The sequence below is a fragment of the Cyprinus carpio genome, chromosome A7 (assembly GCF_018340385.1).
Source record: "Cyprinus carpio isolate SPL01 chromosome A7, ASM1834038v1, whole genome shotgun sequence".
Taxonomy (NCBI): Eukaryota; Metazoa; Chordata; class Actinopteri; order Cypriniformes; family Cyprinidae; genus Cyprinus; species Cyprinus carpio.
Window position 1 is genome coordinate 16013561 of NC_056578.1, and position 18315 is coordinate 16031875.

An 18315-nucleotide genomic window follows, 5' to 3' on the forward strand; every position below is an offset into this window, starting at 1 on the left:
TTATGCAAAATGTAATGACGTACTTATCTGGATTTATTGGGAAAATAAGCCTTTTTCCAGTTCAGATGACAGAAATAGACGACAGAAAACACAATGGAAAAAATAATTTTAAAAAAGTATATTAAAAAAAACATATTTAACATACTAAACTAAAGTCTGAAAGAAGAGAAAAAAGAACGAGCAAAGCAAAGAAAAAAGACTTAAACGATCATGAAATCGACAGACAGGAAGTGATATTTGACATCACTTCCGCCTCCATTTTCACTTCCTCTCGGCCTCGGCTCGGTCTTTCTCTTTCCTCGCTCTCAAAGCCGCCATCATGGGTCGTATGCACGCTCCTGGGTAAATGCATATATTTCGCTAAAAACACATTCTATGGGCCACACTACCAACCCAAAACACGGTTAACTCTGTATAACATAGGCTGAGCCATGAATGTGTATTCCATTGGTGCTAGAAAATAGTTTTAGAGGTCCATTTAGTCCCACGTCGGCTTGCTCTGAAGCGTGATGGCAGCACATGTAGAGTGAGGCGCTGCAGGACGGACACATTGAGGATCTTTACATACCCTTTCAGTTACACTGAGAGTTTGTCTGTGCGGCATGATTGTTCTGGGATCGTGTCGCTTAGTCTAACACATCCCACGTTTTTGTGTGTCAGATGCGTTTAACGGTTAGTAAGGGCCGATTAGAACATCTCCTAAATGCTTTTTATGTATCTATCAGAATATTTAACAGACTAATTTAAAGCTCAGCTTGATTCAAGTGATATTAAGATATTCACTTACCTATGCTTTGTATTACCTGCTGTCAGTTATCATGTTTACAGTTTAGCTTACTGAAGGAGAAGGGAAATAGTTTAGAAGATGTAATTTAATTTTTCATTCTGGAACATGTATTGAACTGTTAAATGTTTTATTTTTCAGCAAGGGTTTGTCCCAGTCAGCACTGCCCTATAGACGAAGTGTCCCCACAGTAAGTCCACTGATTCTGATTCATCTGGTGTAATGATGCCTCTCTAAATTGTCAAGGCTGTTAAAATATTCAATACTTTTGTTTTTTAGTGGCTCAAATTGACATCTGATGATGTTAAAGAGCAAATCTTCAAACTGGCCAAGAAGGGTCTGACCCCCTCACAGATCGGTAAGTTCTGACTGATATTAAAGGAATTTTAACCGAAGGCAGTCAGGTCCATCACATAAGAGAAACATAAGATTTCTTATAGCACATTTTATCCACAGTGGTCATACAAAGACAAGTTTGAAATCAATTAAGACCATTAGAGGAAAACATCAACTATTATGAATAAAACCAATTTAATAGATTTAGTGAAATGATTACAGCAGAGGCACATTTGAGATTTGTAAGCTGTTTTCCAGTAGAAGAGAATGCCTTCATGTTCATTGGGTTTTTTTTTTCTCTGTAGGCTTATTGCTTATGCCTCTTGACATTTTTCCATCATATGTCTTCATATTTGTAAATTTGATGTCTGTATTGTCTGTCTGCCCAATTTCATTATGTAGCTAATATCGCCTGCCGTTTTCTCATTAGGTGTGATCCTGAGGGATTCCCATGGTGTTGCTCAGGTGCGTTTCGTCACTGGCAACAAGATCCTTAGGATCCTGAAGTCCAAAGGTCTGGCCCCTGACCTGCCTGAGGATCTCTACCACCTCATCAAGAAGGCTGTTGCTGTGAGGAAGCACTTGGAAAGGAACAGGAAGGTAATGTAACAGTCATTCATATTAGAACATGTACTTGCATCTTTACAGTGCAGATGATCGTTTTTAAAGATTTATGGAAAAATCTGTCCAATATATTTCAACTATTAAATGTCACTCATGGTCTTGCAGGACAAGGATGCTAAGTTCCGCCTGATTCTAGTTGAGAGCAGAATCCACAGGCTTGCCCGCTACTACAAGACCAAGAGAGTACTTGCCCCCAACTGGAAGTAGTGAGTGTTTACTTGACTTGTTTTTTGATATTACAAGGAATTCCTTCACTAATATGTGGTGCACATTTCATTGTCCCATTCTTCCCTTGTAAGAACTGAGATATTTCTGATGTGCTAGATAAACCTTGGAGGTAAATTAGCAGTTTGGCTTTATTGTGCCAGCACTGCCAGTCCCCTTCGCACAAAAACCTTCTTTGTCTTTCCTGATTTTTTTTTTTTATCTGATTCATTTGTTTGTTTTCCTCCACAGCGAATCCTCCACAGCTTCTGCACTGGTGGCATAAATTTGCAGTTTTTGGACAAATAAAAATATTTGGATCAATTCAAGTGTTTGTGTGATTGCTGTCAGACTGATTTTCTGTACTACTGTTGGGCACAGAACTGTGTTGCAGTTTCTGAGTAGAATACAGCGGTTACAAGTACTAGAAATCTGATCATGTAAATGTCACATTCAGAATCCATCATTACTGAATATTAACTTTCAGACAGTTCATTTATGATTGATATAGTTGTGACGATTTGTAAATCTATGTAACTTTTTTTTGTTTAAATGATCATTTTACAGACATTAAAAGTATGGCCAGCATTATGTAGAACATCATGCTTTGTGTTATTGACAGCGTAAGAACATTGAGAATAAATGAGTTTAAATTGCTCCAAAATGGAAAAAAGGCAAGTCTGACCATTGCCACAATAGAGCAGGAAGAAAAAGGCATGTTGATTTATTAGCCATTGTCTCGGGGACAAGTTCAATGAATGGCTAAAGATTCAGTTACATGTCTAGCTGTCACTGATTAAAAAGAAATTCATGCAATATTTATGGTCAATTTTTTTTTAGCTAACCTCATAGAGGTGTGTGTCATTAGCATTCAAGCAAATGCAAATTATTCTAAAGAAATGTTTCAATTAGATTAAGACTAGTAGCTCGTATAGAGAAAGACTCGAGATTCAATTCTTTGTAAGGTGCTATATGTTGATATAATGCCTGAATAAGTGACAACGTTAAGGATCTTGTCCACTAGAGGTCAGTGCTCACCCACCATCTGAAGTGTGTGCTAATGGTAATTAAATTAATCCAAAAGTGTTAAATGTCAAAAGATATTTGTCTGCATTAATCGACGCCGTAGAAAAAAATCTATTTAAAAAAAAAAAAAAAAGAATAGTCACATGAAGAAGAGCAAATGGACATTCGTTAAATGTCTTAATGTCTTAAATATGTGAATATTTTTCCTGGTTAAGGATAATTTAGACAGCCTTTCATTACCGAAACCTCTTATATCCTTAAAAAAATTGATTGGTATCTTTGTTCAATTAATGGAGTCTGGCTTTTATACAAAAAGCCTTTAAATCGTCGTTTTAAGCAATTTCTCAAAAGCTCTGGCGGTCTATTATGAACGGCACCATAACTCGTTTTCATTTTGATTAAAAATCATTTAGTACTGATAGAGGTCACATCACTGAGATGAGGTATTTTAAATTGTGAAATGAAATAACACACTTTCCACAAACTGTGCTTTCACCGTGTCACATGATGCACTGACACTGTTTAGCACGCCTTGAGAGTCGCCTATACTGCAGATCACGTTATTCTGCATGCAGAGATTTAACTGCAGCTGCCTCTGTATGAACCTCTCCAGTAAGAGAGAAAAGTAACACTGAGTCACCTTGCAGCATTGTGAGCTGCTGGCAGTGGTGAGGAAACCATCAGCAGTACAATACTGCAGAGCTGCACTGGACTGCAGCCCATCTCACAGAGTAGACGGAAGACCTTTTAAGTGGCATTACAGAAAGTCCCTAATTCATACAAGCTTATTAGCCGGACATGTGCTGTGCTCTGTGGGAGGCATATGGCGTTTTAACATGAGGTCCCACGGCGCTGGTGTGCCTCTGTAGGGTTACAGTTCTGTCAGAAACAGCTAGCCTACTCCCAAATCAACTCGAGCGCCCCTAAGAAGTGTCAGTCAAAGCCAAGGGACTCGGCTGTGTAAAACTGCTGACCCAATATCAAAGTGCCCTCTGCAGATGTCATTTTTACATGAACAAGAGATTTAGGGGTCTTAGAATATAAATGCCAATGTCTTCTTTCGGAACAATCTATTATTCGTGTATTTCAATAGTGGGAGAAATGCATGTACTGAATGCTTTATCATTAAGATCAGTAAAAGAATTGAAACGATTTGTCTGAAAACAAACAGAAATAAACCCACAGCAGCTGCATTTGTAGCAAATATTATATTACTGCAGCCACAAGCATCTTTTTCCATTGTGTTTTGTCAATGTCTCTTCTGTTGGAGTTTAAGTCATCCTTAGGGGGAAATGTTGCATCAAACCAACAAAAAGACATGTCGACAAAAGTTCCCCCAACTCCAAAGGGATTCTGTGCTAAAATTTTTATACAGCTTTCAAGTGTTTGATGTAGATACACAACTGGAGACAAATGGCTGTTCTTGGCAAGAACAGAGTATAAAAAGAGTGTAAATCAGGGATACAAGGGGAAAATCCTGTGTTTTGTTCAAGGGAAACAGATCACAATTTTCCCATTAATCCATGCATTTATCCCAGCCAGTTCATATGATATGGCAAACATGATTTCAGAGATTACAGTTTTTATTGAGATTATTTTATTTTATTTTGTAATGTTTTTTTTTTTTTTTTAAGAAACCTCTTTTGGCTGCATTTATTTGATTAAAAATACAGTAAAACAGTAATATTGTGAAATATTATTACAATTTAAAGTAAGTGTTTTCTGAATGTATTTTAAAAAGTAATTTATGTCCTGTGATGGTAAAGCTGAATTAATTTTCAGCATCATCCAGTCTTCAGTGTCACATGATCCTTCAAAAATCGTTCTAATATGCTGATTTGCTGCTCAAGAAATATTTCTTTCTATCATCGTCATTGAAATAATTTGTGCTGCTTCATATATTTTGTGAATATAAGGTTACAATTAATTTTTATACAAATGCTCTAGGAACAGAAATGACAATTTTGTCTTATGACAAAATCAGGTTTATCTATATGATGTTTCTATGAAAAATTAAACCCCACACTTCTGAACATGAAGTGATGTTTATTGTATTTTAAAATGCTACATACTATTCTGACAGGATGTAAATCTTATATTTTAATTTATTCATAGTGAATACACTATGAAAGATGACATTTATTTTACTGTAAAAAATAAACAAATTAGTATCTTTTGTAAAAAGTTGGGATGTAACGATTCACTCAACTCACAACGCGATACAATTCACAGTGTTTTTGTATTATTGCTTGGACAAAATTCTAAACATTTCTTTGTGAAATTATAATAATACATTTTAAGACAAACCCCAAATCAAATAAATAACACAAAAGAAATCTCTTCATATAAACAAACTAAGGCTTTGCCTGTGCTCTTTCCATTCAACCACTGTATTTTAATCATGATCCAAACAAAGATGCTGCATACATGCTGCACAAGCAATTAATTAATAAATTAGACTGTATTTCGAAATCTGAAGCAAAAACAGAATGGTCAGAATTTATCTGTTAAATTATGCTACATAAAACATCTGAACAAGACAAAAACAGCAGACGGGTTGAATAAGAAAAATGCTGTTTACCTTGTTTATACACATATTTTTACATATATATACAAAAGAGGAAGCATTTTACATAAGGTCAACTGTCAGCCAGACTACAGACTGTGGGTGGCTATAAATAGCATGGCCTAGTGGAAGGATAATCAGCTGTTGTTGCAGTTGGATTGTTTCTTTTGTTGTGACTCTGCCCTGCCTCAGCGAGAAGCTTGACCGGGTGTGTTTCTGTGGTTATCATCCATGTGGTCATCATGGCAGACGTGTACGTGGAGACATATTGGCATGTTTGCTTTCATGAGGAAGTGTATTCTTGTCCAAATATTAGCTCAAGCTCATATTCTCATAAGCTCCATTCACCAGCAAATGTTTTGGATAGTTAGTTAATATTAAGTCAGATAACCAGTTATGTTAAGGCCTTCAGCTATCTAGAAAATGCAGTAAAAATAACTTACTTATTAAACTTATTTATTATTACATATATTTAAGTATAAAAGTATGTGTCTGGTGAATAAAAACTTTTTGAATAATAATAAAAAATTGAGTTATTATATTTAATATATATTTAATTAATAAATATCTTTATGAGTGCTCTGAAATATGAACTGAGACAGAGTCAATGTAGACACTTTTTTAAGTGGCTCTTGCATATTTGATCAACTACCGCTGAACATCAACTATTAATAACATACCTGGTTTAAAAAAATCTATTAATATAATACAAATTAATAATTTTCCTGTCTGGGAACATAAAAGCCAAGTACGTGATATTTCATTAGATCTGCCCATGCGCGTGCAGGTCACGAAAAGTGGCGCGAACACAGTGCAATGCTCAAGTGCAAACAAAGCAAATTTACTTGTTTTTGTCAGCAATGAGCAAACATGACTTTCTCAGCATATCTAGGACTCAAGAAAAAAATGTTTAATCCGCAAGATATGTTTTCTCAGTCGGATATTTTTGGCTGGGGAACACGTAGGAGAAACGCTAGGTTTATAGACAGGTTTAACCTGACTAAAATCATCACTCATCTCGTACTATTGTCATTTAAATCATATGCTACTGTTCGCTTAACGTTACTTGTAACCTGCCAAAAAGCTCAGCTTGTCGATCATGACCGCAGTGCAACATATGTCCCCTGCAGTCTGGCTTTTACAAGGTAAACAAGTATCCAACCACAGTTTCAGAATGCGCGTGACTTGCGGGAATGTTAATCTGTAACGTTACATGTTTCAAAGTGTAACTCGATCTGTGTGAATACACGCATGAAGTTACACTCTTACAGAATTGCCTTTGTTTTGATAAGTAGAATTTCGTGGACATCTGTGCACTCCCAGCATCAACATCCCGCCTGATGGCCTCTTTCTTTTCTGTCGGCTTATAACTGGGACAAAGACTTTCCACAAGTTTGGCCTGCCCCTTTAACAGCAGTGCAGCCCTAGTGGTGATTATCGGACTGTCCGGTTCCCTGGAAACTCTGCGGCGCAAGCTCTCACTTTCAACCGGGATCATGGCGGCTCCGCTCGGGCGGGACACACTACCTGAGCACTGGTCCTACGGAGTGTGTGGGGATGGAAGGGTCTTTTTCATCAAGTAAGCAGGCTATGAAGGGTTTAACCGCAGTCGTTGCATTTTATTGTGGTTCTGGTGAATCCGCGCCTTTTCCGATGGGTCTCGTAACAGGTGTTTCTTGTGTTCCAGCGACAAAACTCGCGGCACTACTTGGCTCCATCCCCGCACTGGAGAACCTGTCAACTCAGGACACATGATACGCTCAGGTACGGTAATAAACTATGCTGGCTAGTCTAAAGTTTGCATCCTTAGTCGGATAGTGCGGTAAGTGTGTTTAAAGTGACCAGGTGGAAACACGTCCACTGCATAATTATTGATGGTGGGCTACTTTCTGTTTCATTAAAAAACTTAATGGAGCTTTGTACAAATATTTCTCTCCCTTTAGATTTACCGCGGGGATGGGAAGAGGGCTTCACAGAGGAAGGCGCCAGCTACTTTATAAAGTAAGCGATAGAAAGCATTCCTGTTTTTGTCCTTATGAGACCGCGAGGATGCGAGTGCAACTGCAAAGCCCTCCCCAACGAGCGCGCACTCACTCCCGCCTCTCGCAGTGATCAGCGCCCGCTGTCTGTTCGTACCAAGTGTCTAGAAAAGACAGATCACTGAATTTAGTCAGAGGTTTGATTGAATGTTTACTACTGATTTGCTCTTCAGTGTAGATTGTGTGAGGTATTGACAGCTGGTTTCCAGCTATCAGTCTGCTTGTCCATTGGTTTGTCCAGTTAACTGTCTAGTAGTTTATCCAGAGATCCACATTACTGTTATTTATTCATCAGTGGTCAAGGTCAATATATTTATATCAAACAACTAGTGTCTACCAAAGTTCTGTACACTAACAAATACTATAGATACTATAAAGAAGTAAGAAAATAAAAGAGACAGACAAAAACAACGAATAACCCATAACAAAAGTTAGTACATATTACAATACATAAAATACCATTCATCCAAAAGCCAAGAAAAAGGAGAGCACACATACTCTTTGATAGCACAAACATGTACAGAAAAACAACAAAGGACAGGAGCGATGGCAGGCCAACAACCACACTGGCACCATCTTGGATCAAAAATGAGTGTGGCCTCATTTTATATATCCATATATATTCAAATATATCTGTCAATGTATCTATCCATATATGTATCTAAGCCATCATTGAATGTTACATTTCTGTAACCAATATGATTTTTGCATTTCGATTTGCTCCAAACAAACAAACAAACACTCCTCAGCTGTTGTATTAGATACATTCTTTCAGCAGTTAACTTTTTTTTTTTTTTTTTTTTTTGTAATTTAATGCCCAGGTAATATAACACGGAGCATATATGTTCAATATTCTTTTGAAAATGGAAAAAAAAAATTAAATAATAATTGCTAGTCTGTCTATGCCTATCTATCTGTTTATCTCTCTGTCTGCACATCCAGTAATCAGTGAATCTGTCTATTCTTCAACATCCATCTCTACCATGTTCAGCAGGTGAGGAGACTCATGGGCAGATAGTGAGCAGCAGAAGTTAGATGAAGTGGACTGTGGCATGGAGAGAAGTTCTACTTAGGGAGCTGCCTGGAAAAAAATTAGGTGTGAGGACACTAATCATTTTCAATGACAGGGGCAGGCAGAACTTAGAGAGGATGAAATCCCATAAAATTGGTGTGAATAAGCGTGAGAGTGTTGGGAGTGCTGTGGTCAGTGCTGCTGTATGGAACGTTGCCTGTAAATAATATAGATTATATGATGAGAATGTGTGGCTTGGCACAGCCAATTAGATTTCATAAACGTTGCAGGAGCTCCCTAAGTAATGTTTCCCAATATAATTCTGTACAATTGTGATAAGTACTTTTGTATTAACAAACCAGCTCATTGTTTGAAAGATGATTTCCCCTGAAACCAGTAGATTCTATTTTCAGTCTTTCCTCTGAAATGGAGTGTATTCAAGTTGGAATATGACAAAAATTTACAGTGTTACATTATTTAAACATTTCATTACCGTAACATTATTTTTAAACCTTAGTATAGTTTGGTAGAATTTCAGATTGACAATACCACAATTGCCTGTTGCATGTGTTAGCACTGCATTTTTGTTTTGTAGCTTTACCTGTCTAGTTCACTTGGATGACATTAGATTTCAGTTGATAATTGCAAGGAGATCTGATTCTGTTTGATCTCTGATGAAAAAGTGTGCTTCATTGTGACAGTTAGCAGAATCTTTCACCATTGTCTTTGTAGCAGTGCTAGTTAATTAAATAGTCCTCACTACTGTTTACAGTCACCCTCTTCTGTGCCCACTTAATGGAGGAAATAAAGGGCACTGCCCAGAAAGACTGGATGGGTTTTCCCATTAAAATTCTTCTCTTGTACGGACCTTAACCTTCCCCATTTAGCGGATGTTGTGCCCTGTCTGTACGTGTGTATGTGCGTGTGCCCATATGCCCGTGGAATGACAGAGATGTATGGTGCGATCACACTGCCAATTCATGGTGGCTTTTCTCTCCAAAATCACTTTATCCATTCAGTTCCACTAATGTGGAAACCGCAACCAGACCACTATCATCATAGGCAATGTAGTCATTCAATGTAGTCAGTCTAGTCATTAACCATCCTTAATTGTATGACCTGTTCCATCTGAGATATACTGTAAGAATGTTTTTTGCCTGACAGATAATTTCTTTGTTTACAGTACTGCTGTAAATCATTTGCATGCTCTGGCTCTAATTAAATTGAGAAATAAACCCGACAGCTGCCGGTAAACAACCAATGTGATTGCAATTTATGCTTTACAATGCCGTATCAACAAACTAAATTGGACAGCAGGAGCAAATGAGAGGCAATTTGAAGCTACTAAGATAAGATTTTTCCCCTTACGGATTTGTGTCTGAATTTTAAAGAGCCTGTCTTTGCTTCTGCACAATTGCCATGCAATGACTTGCTGCAGGATTGCAGTGAAAACAATGCTTACTTGTGGCTTATTTTCATTATTAGCTTTGGAGAGCCCTTAAAGTCATTCACCAGAGTAAATTTAAAGTACACAATCCTTCAATGATGGAACAGGGCTGTTGTGGATTGTTGTATTAGATGAAGCTTTTGGTAACCCAGTTTTATTATTAAAATTGCTTTGTGATGTTTTGTTCCTCTGTATTACTCATACGTTTTTTTTTTATCCAACTCATCGCACACAGATGCTAAAATATTAGGCAGTCACTGCATCTGGCAAATCTGCCTATGAGAATATCATGGCAGTCACCCAGTTATCTCAAAGCACCATTAACGTAGTCCATGCAATCCAGAATGCATTAGTGTCTTGCTCTCTGCTTTGCATCTAAATAGTACCACTTTCCCATAAAGCTGTTTATTTGTTAGTTCAATTCTCCACTGGTATCTGACCAGAAAACTGTGTCTCGTCAAAGCTGCTATAGTGAGAGGGGGTGTTTTAAAGGTCAAAGAAAATTATTTTAGAAATATGTTATTGCTGACTGTTTTATTGTGGGCTATGTGAAGGGACTCATTGTACTGTGTCTGGGCACAGTCAAATACTGAACAGCTCAGAGGCCTTAGAGAGCTGAAATGTAAAGACTGTAAAATAAATTTGTGGGCTAAATGACATTACGGTTCTTGTTTTGATCCTGTTAGACATTGTATTTGTGTTATTTTGTGTTAACGGGCTAGAAAAGGGAGCTGATTGTTATTTTAGTTAAAGAATGCTAAAATAGAAAGGCTGCATAATTTGTTTCCTATTTCTGCCTTTTTAGGTATGGTGAGTGCCTTCCAGTCCTTTAAAGGGGTCACATGACATTGCTAAAAAAAAGAACATTATTTGCTGTAATTAAATATGTTTATGTGGTTGAAAATAAAAAAAATATATATATATTTTCCACATACTGTACATTGTTTCTCCTCTCCCACCTTTCTGAAACGCATTGATTTTTACAAAGCTCATCGTTCTGAAATGCGAGGTGTGCGCTGATTGGCCAGTTATCCAGTGCATTGTGATTGGTCAGATGCCAATGTGTGACGGAAATTTTTTACGCCCCTTACCATACTGTGATGCCGTGTCCCGGTGCGATGAGACCAAACAAATTAAACCCATTACAAATGTGGCATTTGTTGCATCCAGTGGGGACATAATTACTGATTATAATGATTTATACTGTCTTTTTACGCATTGCGCTGCATCACGCTACGTAAACAAAACCATGTCTGCATTTGTGATCGGAGAAACGACAAACAACAAGCATTACTCTACACTGCTTAAAACTTGCGTTTCAATCATCAGTGGCAAATCCTTTAAATATGAAAACGTACTTACAGGCTGTGAGTCAGCATTATTTGTCAGAACACCTGCATTGTAGCTTACTCTCCCAGGAAACAGTCCTCGTCCTCCGTAAAATGAGCTGCACACATCTGAATATTTAGTTTGAACTGTTCTGGAACAGTGTTGTAAATACAACTTAACCACTGATTTCTAGTTGTCATCTTTTGGAAGGCCAAACAAAGTAGTTTTGCCTCACAGAGAAAAACACAGCATCAGTAACAGTGTTTAAACGAGGCATTTTAGGAGGGCGTGGATGTGTCTCAACTTTTATAAAAGAATATCTCTTTGGGTTTGAGATTTTAGTCTTTGCAACTTTAGGGATCTTATCTATTTACAAACAGCTTGTAACACTCCAAAGAGAAAGGAAAACTTGAAACTGCTTCATATGACCCCTTTAATCTGTCCATTTTGTGGTTTAAATTGCATTGCTTACTGTCTGTGGTTATTTGACTCACTTATGCCAAAGAATTTTGTGTGCACATTCCCTCACTTCAAACTTTGAGAAAAAGATTTTTTTTTCTTCTTGTAATTTTATAAATCAACATTAATGGCTATAGACTGCAAATAGTGTAGAGTACTGAAGGTTGCTAAATGTGGAGCAGTAGGGAATAGGGAGAGAGTGATGCTTAGACTGTCCTTGAGACAAAGTACGCTTGGGTTACATTAGGCACTTTCAGAGACCATCATTTCTGCTGATGTGATTATTATTTTTGTGGTTCATGAGGGACTGCTCTGTATCTGGTTTACTGAATTTTCATCCAAATTATATTTGATATACTGCAGGCTTGAGTTATACCAAACATTTAATAAGTCACCTTACTCTGTTTGTATTCATCCCACATTCATCTAATTAAATGATATGAATGGAAGGAAAGCATGTCAGATGTTCCCACTCATTTTGGGACATTGCTGCCGATACAGAGGCACATGTTCTCCAACACTGTAGGAGACTGAAGGTGGATCCTGAGCTGACCTTTAAGAGAGATCATTCAGGTGCCTTTTCCAGTCTGATAAGGTGTTTTCAATTGAATTTTAAACATTCTGTTAGTGTTAATATTGTGCAATCTCATATGAATAGATTTTAAGATGTGTTAGAATGTAATTGTAGTATTACAGTAATGACAGTAAAGGCATTTACATTGTTAGTCTCCCTTTCTCTCTTTATATGTACAGTGGGTATAGAAAAAAAAATCAACCCCCTGTAAAATAATAACATTTTGTTGCTTTGCAGCCTGAAATGAAGATGGACAGTTTTTGTTTTATCCAGCTGTATTTACTCAGTGCAACTTATAACATCCAAGTGGAAGATATAACGCCAACATGTCAAAGAAAGAACAGAATCACTGAGTTGGAAAAATTATCTAAAAAATGGTGGTATTGGGATATGTCTCTGTCTCTACTAACTTTGCACATCTAGACTTTGCAATATTTGTCCACTCTTCTTTGCAGTACTGCTCAAGTACAGTCAAATTTGATGGTGAGCGTTTGTGGACTGCAGTCTTCAAGTCATTCCAGATTTTCAATGGGTTTTAAGTCTGGGCTCTGACTAGGCCATGCAAGGACATTCACCTTTTTCTCCTTCAAACACTGTGTGCTCAGTTTTGTTGTGTGCTTTTGAGTCACTTTCATGTTGGAAGGTAAACCTTCTTCCCATTGACAACTTTCTGGCAGAGGGCAGCAGATTTTCCTCAAGAATTTAATGGTATTTTGCCTCATCCATTTTTCCAAGTGCTCCAGTCCCTGCTCCAGTCCAAGTGCTCCAGTCCCTGCTGCAGAGAAACACCCCCAGAACATGATCTTACCACCTCCATGCTTTACTGCAGGAATGCTGTTTTTTGGATGGTGAGCTGTATTGGATTTCTGCCAGACAAATCGTTTGGTGTTTAGGCCAAATAATTCAATTTTAGTCTCTTCTGTCTCAGAATCTTCAAGGTGCGTTTTGGCAAAGCTCAGTCGTGACTGAATGTGGCCTTTCTTGAGGAGTGGCTTTTTTCTTGAAACCCTCCCACACAAGCCACATTTGTGAGGAATCTGTGATATTGTTGTCGCATTCACACAATGACCACTCTTTAAATTCCTGCAACTGTTTCAGAGTTGCTGTAGGCCTCTTGGTCGCCTCTCTGACCAGATTCTTTCATCTAGTTTGGAGCAATGTCCTGATCCAGGGAGGGTCTGTGTTGTACCAATACTTTCCACTTCTTAATAATAGACTTCACTGTGTTTCTGGTCATTGATAAAGCCTTTGAAATGTTTTTGTATCCATCTCCTGACTTGTGCCTGTCCACAACTCTATCCCTGAGATCTTTTGACAGTGCCTTGCCATCAAAGGTTGATTGTTTGCTTCAGTTGCACTACCAAGGACTGCAATGCTCCAGGAAAGCTCTTTTCATGCTGAGCTAATCAAAATGGCCACAGCTGATCACATTTGGATGTTAAATGTCTTTATGTGCAATTGAGAAGGTGATAAGCTACATCTGATTGAGTTTACAAGTCATTTTTAGGAGGGGTGATCCTTTTTCTTACTCAGTGTTTATTTACTTTTTCTGACATGTTGGTGTTATATATTTCACTTGGATTGAGTTGCACTGAGTAAATACAGTGGTGTAAAACAAAAACAGCAGGAAAAAAAAAGTTGATTTGTGTGAAAAAAAAAAAAAAAAAAAAAAAAAAAAAATAATATATATATATATATATATATATATATATATATATATATATATATATATATATATATATATATATATATATATATATATATATATATTATATATATATATATACACACACACACAGTACTGTGCAGAAGTCTTAGGCCATTAGTAATTTCACCAACAAAAAATAAATGGTTTTAAGACATTTTTTTGTACATATATCTTCTGCTGTAGTGTGTCATTAGGAAAAATCAGTTTACATTTCCAAACATTCATTTATAAATAGAGGTCTGATCTCACCATCATCCAGTCTGTCTGGAATGACACGAAGAAACAGAACAAACTGAGACAGACTAAATCCAGAAGAACTGTGGCAATGTCTCCAGGATGCTTGAAGAAACCTACCAGCAAAGCTACAGTACTGTGAAAAGTTTTAGGCACTTGTGTAAAAATGCTGTAAACTGAGGATGCTTTCAAAAATAATGTCATAAATAGATTTGATTTCTCTATTAACTTCAATTAACTAAATCAAATCAACAGTTGGTGTGACCACCCTTTTTGTTTAAAATAGCTTTTCTCTTAGGTACACTCGAACATAGTTTTTCAGGTAGCTTTGCAGGTCAGTTTCTTGAAGTGTCTTGGAGATGTTGCCACAGTTCTTCTGGATTTAGTCTGTCTCAAATTGTTCTGTTTCTTCATGTCATTCCAGACAGACTGGATGATGTTGAGATCAGACCTCTGTGTGGAGCACTGGCTGTTGTTAGACTCCTTATGCATACACACATTTCACTGGATTATTACAATCAATGGCAAAAGGAATGTTATTTTCTACTGACACACTACAACAAGATAGAAATAACAGGCTTAAAACCAGTTGGGTGTTTGGGTGTTTTTTTTTGTTGGTGAAAATACTAATGGCCTAAGACTTTTGTACAGTACTGTATTTCCCCATACAAATAAAACTCTTTTCAACATTGATAATAAATTGCCTATGAGATTGATTTCTGAAGAATCATGTGACACTGAGGTCTGGAGTAATGGATGCTGTAATTTGATATCACAGTAATAAATTACTTTTTAAAATATATTAAAATGGAAAACAGGTATTAAGTTTTATGTATATTTCACAACATTACGTTTTATTGTATTTTACTGTATTTGATCAAGTAAATGCAGCTTTGGTGAGCAACTGAGCATTAGAGACTTTCAAAAAAAACACAACATTATCATAAAATATTCATCATAATAATCAGAAAATAATAACAAATAAAAAAAATATGAACAACCACACACACCTTTTATAAAGAACTACCAATTACTGTAATAGAAGGTTGTGACTCAGGACAAATGATCTCTGAAAGGTCCTCTAAGGTCAGCTGAGTGTGAGGGATGATTTATTGAACTCAGTGTACATCAAAATTGTTTGGCTGAGTCATAAAGAGTCAAGGTAAGTCATCTCTATAGCCTGCATTGATGCCACAGGTAGTGAATGGCAGGAGGTCTCAGCAGGCCTCTGCTCCAGGCTGGACGATCAGACATGTGAGGAATAGTGCATGTTCAGAGATGTCCTTTCCACTCTACATCTCTCTCGCTTCAGCAGCTTTTTAGAAGGGTTCGACAGTCAATGTTGCTTATCAGAGTGACTGTCTGTCCTTCATCTTACCAAGGGCTCATATTGGCAGGTTCACATCTAAGAGAGTCTTTACTAGAACAGTCAGGGGACAGGTCTTAATTGTAGTGCATACTGTGATATCCTAGAGTTAAAGCATTGTGTAGTCCTTATTGGTTTATGAATGAAAATGGGCAGTATTTCAGCATTCTCTTTGTTGCATGTTGTAACTATGGTGATGGGCTCTTGAAGGTTAGAGGAATTTCATCTTCACTTCTCAAGGTTTTGGCCACCTGAATTATTATTGAAATTGGGTTCGTTTTAAGATTTGTTCACCTAGAAATTGAAGTTCTGACTTCATTTGCTCAACCTTTTGAAGAATGTTCACGCAGCTCTTTGGTGATTTATACAGTCAAGTTTCATAAAGGAGCAAAAACGGTATAAAAGTAGTGGTAGTACTTTACAATAAGGCCCCATTAATTATTGTTGGTTTATGGATTAACTAACATTTAATGTAACAATTGTTACAGTATTTTCTAATCTATGTTAACGTTTGTTAATAAAAACTGTTGATTGTAAGTTCATGTTAACTCAGATCCATTAAATAATATTTCCAGATACAATGTTTCATTTTTATAATGTATTAGTAAATGCAGTAAATGCCTGTCCTTTATGCAAATACTTGCATGACTTTCTAACACTTTAATGTGTGGGCTGAGGAGGACTTGAGTAAAAGTCAGTTGTCAGATTTAGAGAATAAATGCTAAAAAGCTGATCATACAAATTGATTAAGTAGGTGCTGAGTTGCTTACTTAGACTGTGTAATTATTTTCTGGGTAGGCAGTAGTCTAGCAGAACTCTGGCAGAGCATTGAGAAACTGTGTTTACTGTAGCTCAATAGAATATTAATATCAAGTTTGCTGATATTAAAAGAGTTTAAAAGTTTCTTGTGCCAGTTCTTCCATTGGTTAGTTTAATATTTTCTTTCACAACAAGTTTCTCAGGTTATCTGGAGTAGAATTTGTTTCTAGCTAAAGTTTTGTTTTTTGTCGGCTGATGTAATGTTTATGGAAAGATGTATTTTTGATGCTTTGAACCATTGCTAACTGTAGAACAAGCGGTTTCATTCACATCAAATTAAATATGGCATCTACCCTGATGTTAAGGTTCATGTTGACTCTGTTTGAGAACTACCCCCCACTTCAGACCTCCTTCTTTCACTTCACTGCTCATCCAACAGCCTGAGCTCAGGCCAAGTCTGCATGTCGCTGCCGTGACAACAGCCACTGCTTGTGCAGCAGGTTTTGGAAATAAGAGGAGGCAACACAATGGCAGGACTGTTGAGTGTGAGCGGCCGTAGTAAAATCAAACTCATTAACATGAGCCCTGTTGCAGGAAGAATATAGCGTCTTCTTGATAATATTCAAAAGTTTGGTGTCAGTAGGTTTTTTTTGTATTTTTTTTTTGGAGAGAAATTAATATTTGTGTTTAGTAAGGGTGCATTAAACTGATCAAAAGTCACAGTAAAGACATGTATAATGTTTCAAGATTTATAATGTTTCAAATAAATGCTGTTCTTTTGAACTTTTTAGTAAAAGAATCCTGAAAAGTATTTTGTATAATATTAAGGTGCATTTTTGAAATATAACAACATAGAAAACAGCTTTGGTGAGCATGAGAGACTTCTTTAAAAAAAAATCTTATAGACCCCAAACATTTGAATGGTAGTCTGTGTTTTTACTCTTAAGTGAATGATGTGAGTAAGAGCTTCTGAGTATTTAAGATTTTTATTTGATTTACTTTGGAAACATGTAAACATTTATTTGCATGTGTGAAATGCACCAGTGGATTGAAAAACTTTGTTTTCAACTTCTTGTTTTCTTTGTGCAATGTGGATTTCCCTGCTTTTCCAGACCAGAAAGCCAATGGATACTCAGAAAAGTCATTCTGTACTGAATTTGTGCAATTCTATATCTCCCCAAAGGCAGTCAGACACAATGGTGCTCTGTTGGGACAATATCTCTTTTGTCATTTTGGTTTATATCCCACTGGAGCTGCAGTGGAAGTGTTGTATTTCCTAGAGACTGTAGCCCTAAATTGACCGCATACAGAGAATCAGATTCCCAAACACCAGCTCTCTAAAAACTCCCACAGTTTGAACTCTTGGGAAAAATGTAGAATTTCAGTTTTTGGTATGTTTACCTCAAGTTGCCTTTTCTCTTCAGACCACTCCATTCACATTGGTTCAGTCTCCTGCAGTTCTTAGGACGCCATCAGTTAATTAACCATGATGTGTTTCAGTAGAGTGGAGGCAAAACACTTTAAATGTTGATTAAAGAGGATGGATTTCCCTATAGGCACCATCTCCCAGCAATGTCAGTGGAGCAGCATTTGTGCCAAACCAGCAATCCCCCTCCACGCATCACTGTTCCTGTATAGATGTGTTTTTAAGTAGTCCCATACCTTTATTTCAGAGGCAAAGCTCACTAATCCAGCAAATTACCTTTTGACATTTTATTTTCTGATGGTGTAGAGTCATGCTACATTACCTGCTGTCACATCACTTTGAAATATAGTGGAGATACACTCACTCTCCAGAACAGGCTACAACTAAGTGTTTTTGAGGTGAACTGTCATGTTTTGGATATT

The 18315-nt window shown here is 37.0% G+C and overlaps 2 protein-coding genes and 1 non-coding gene across 3 annotated transcripts in view; all 3 read left to right on the forward strand.

Moving 5' to 3' along the window:
- The first annotated feature begins 230 nt into the window (after positions 1-230).
- On the forward strand, positions 231-2272 carry LOC122145613 (40S ribosomal protein S13). The gene is made up of 6 exons (XM_042759931.1): positions 231-342; positions 926-974; positions 1064-1142; positions 1551-1720; positions 1850-1950; positions 2201-2272. The coding sequence occupies exons 1-6, from the start codon at positions 320-322 to the stop codon at positions 2232-2234; spliced, it is 456 nt and encodes a 151-aa protein (XP_042615865.1). The 5' UTR covers positions 231-319; the 3' UTR covers positions 2235-2272.
- LOC122145851 lies at positions 2009-2137 on the forward strand. Its single transcript, XR_006160586.1, has one exon. It is a non-coding gene; the product is annotated as a small nucleolar RNA SNORA19 (small nucleolar RNA).
- Positions 2273-6306: 4034 nt separating the features above from the next.
- Positions 6307-18315, forward strand: part of LOC109072428 (pleckstrin homology domain-containing family A member 7-like) — a 93191-nt gene continuing 81182 nt past the window's right edge. Inside the window, exons 1-4 of the mRNA XM_042759932.1 lie at positions 6307-6685; positions 6836-7119; positions 7228-7304; positions 7484-7541. Coding sequence (XP_042615866.1) covers positions 7037-7119; positions 7228-7304; positions 7484-7541 — 218 coding nt within the window. The 5' untranslated portion in view covers positions 6307-6685; positions 6836-7036. The remainder of the gene's footprint in view (positions 6686-6835; positions 7120-7227; positions 7305-7483; positions 7542-18315) is intronic.

What these genes read in the sequence shown, in the direction of transcription:
- LOC122145613 (XM_042759931.1), top strand. Translation starts at nt 320, where the DNA reads ATGGGTCGTATGCACGCTCCTGG. An exon ending in ATAGACGAAGTGTCCCCACA is followed by an intron (nt 975 to 1,063) that starts GTAAGTCCACTG and finishes TTTGTTTTTTAG; the next exon opens with TGGCTCAAATTGACATCTGA. An exon ending in ACTTGGAAAGGAACAGGAAG is followed by an intron (nt 1,721 to 1,849) that starts GTAATGTAACAG and finishes ATGGTCTTGCAG; the next exon opens with GACAAGGATGCTAAGTTCCG.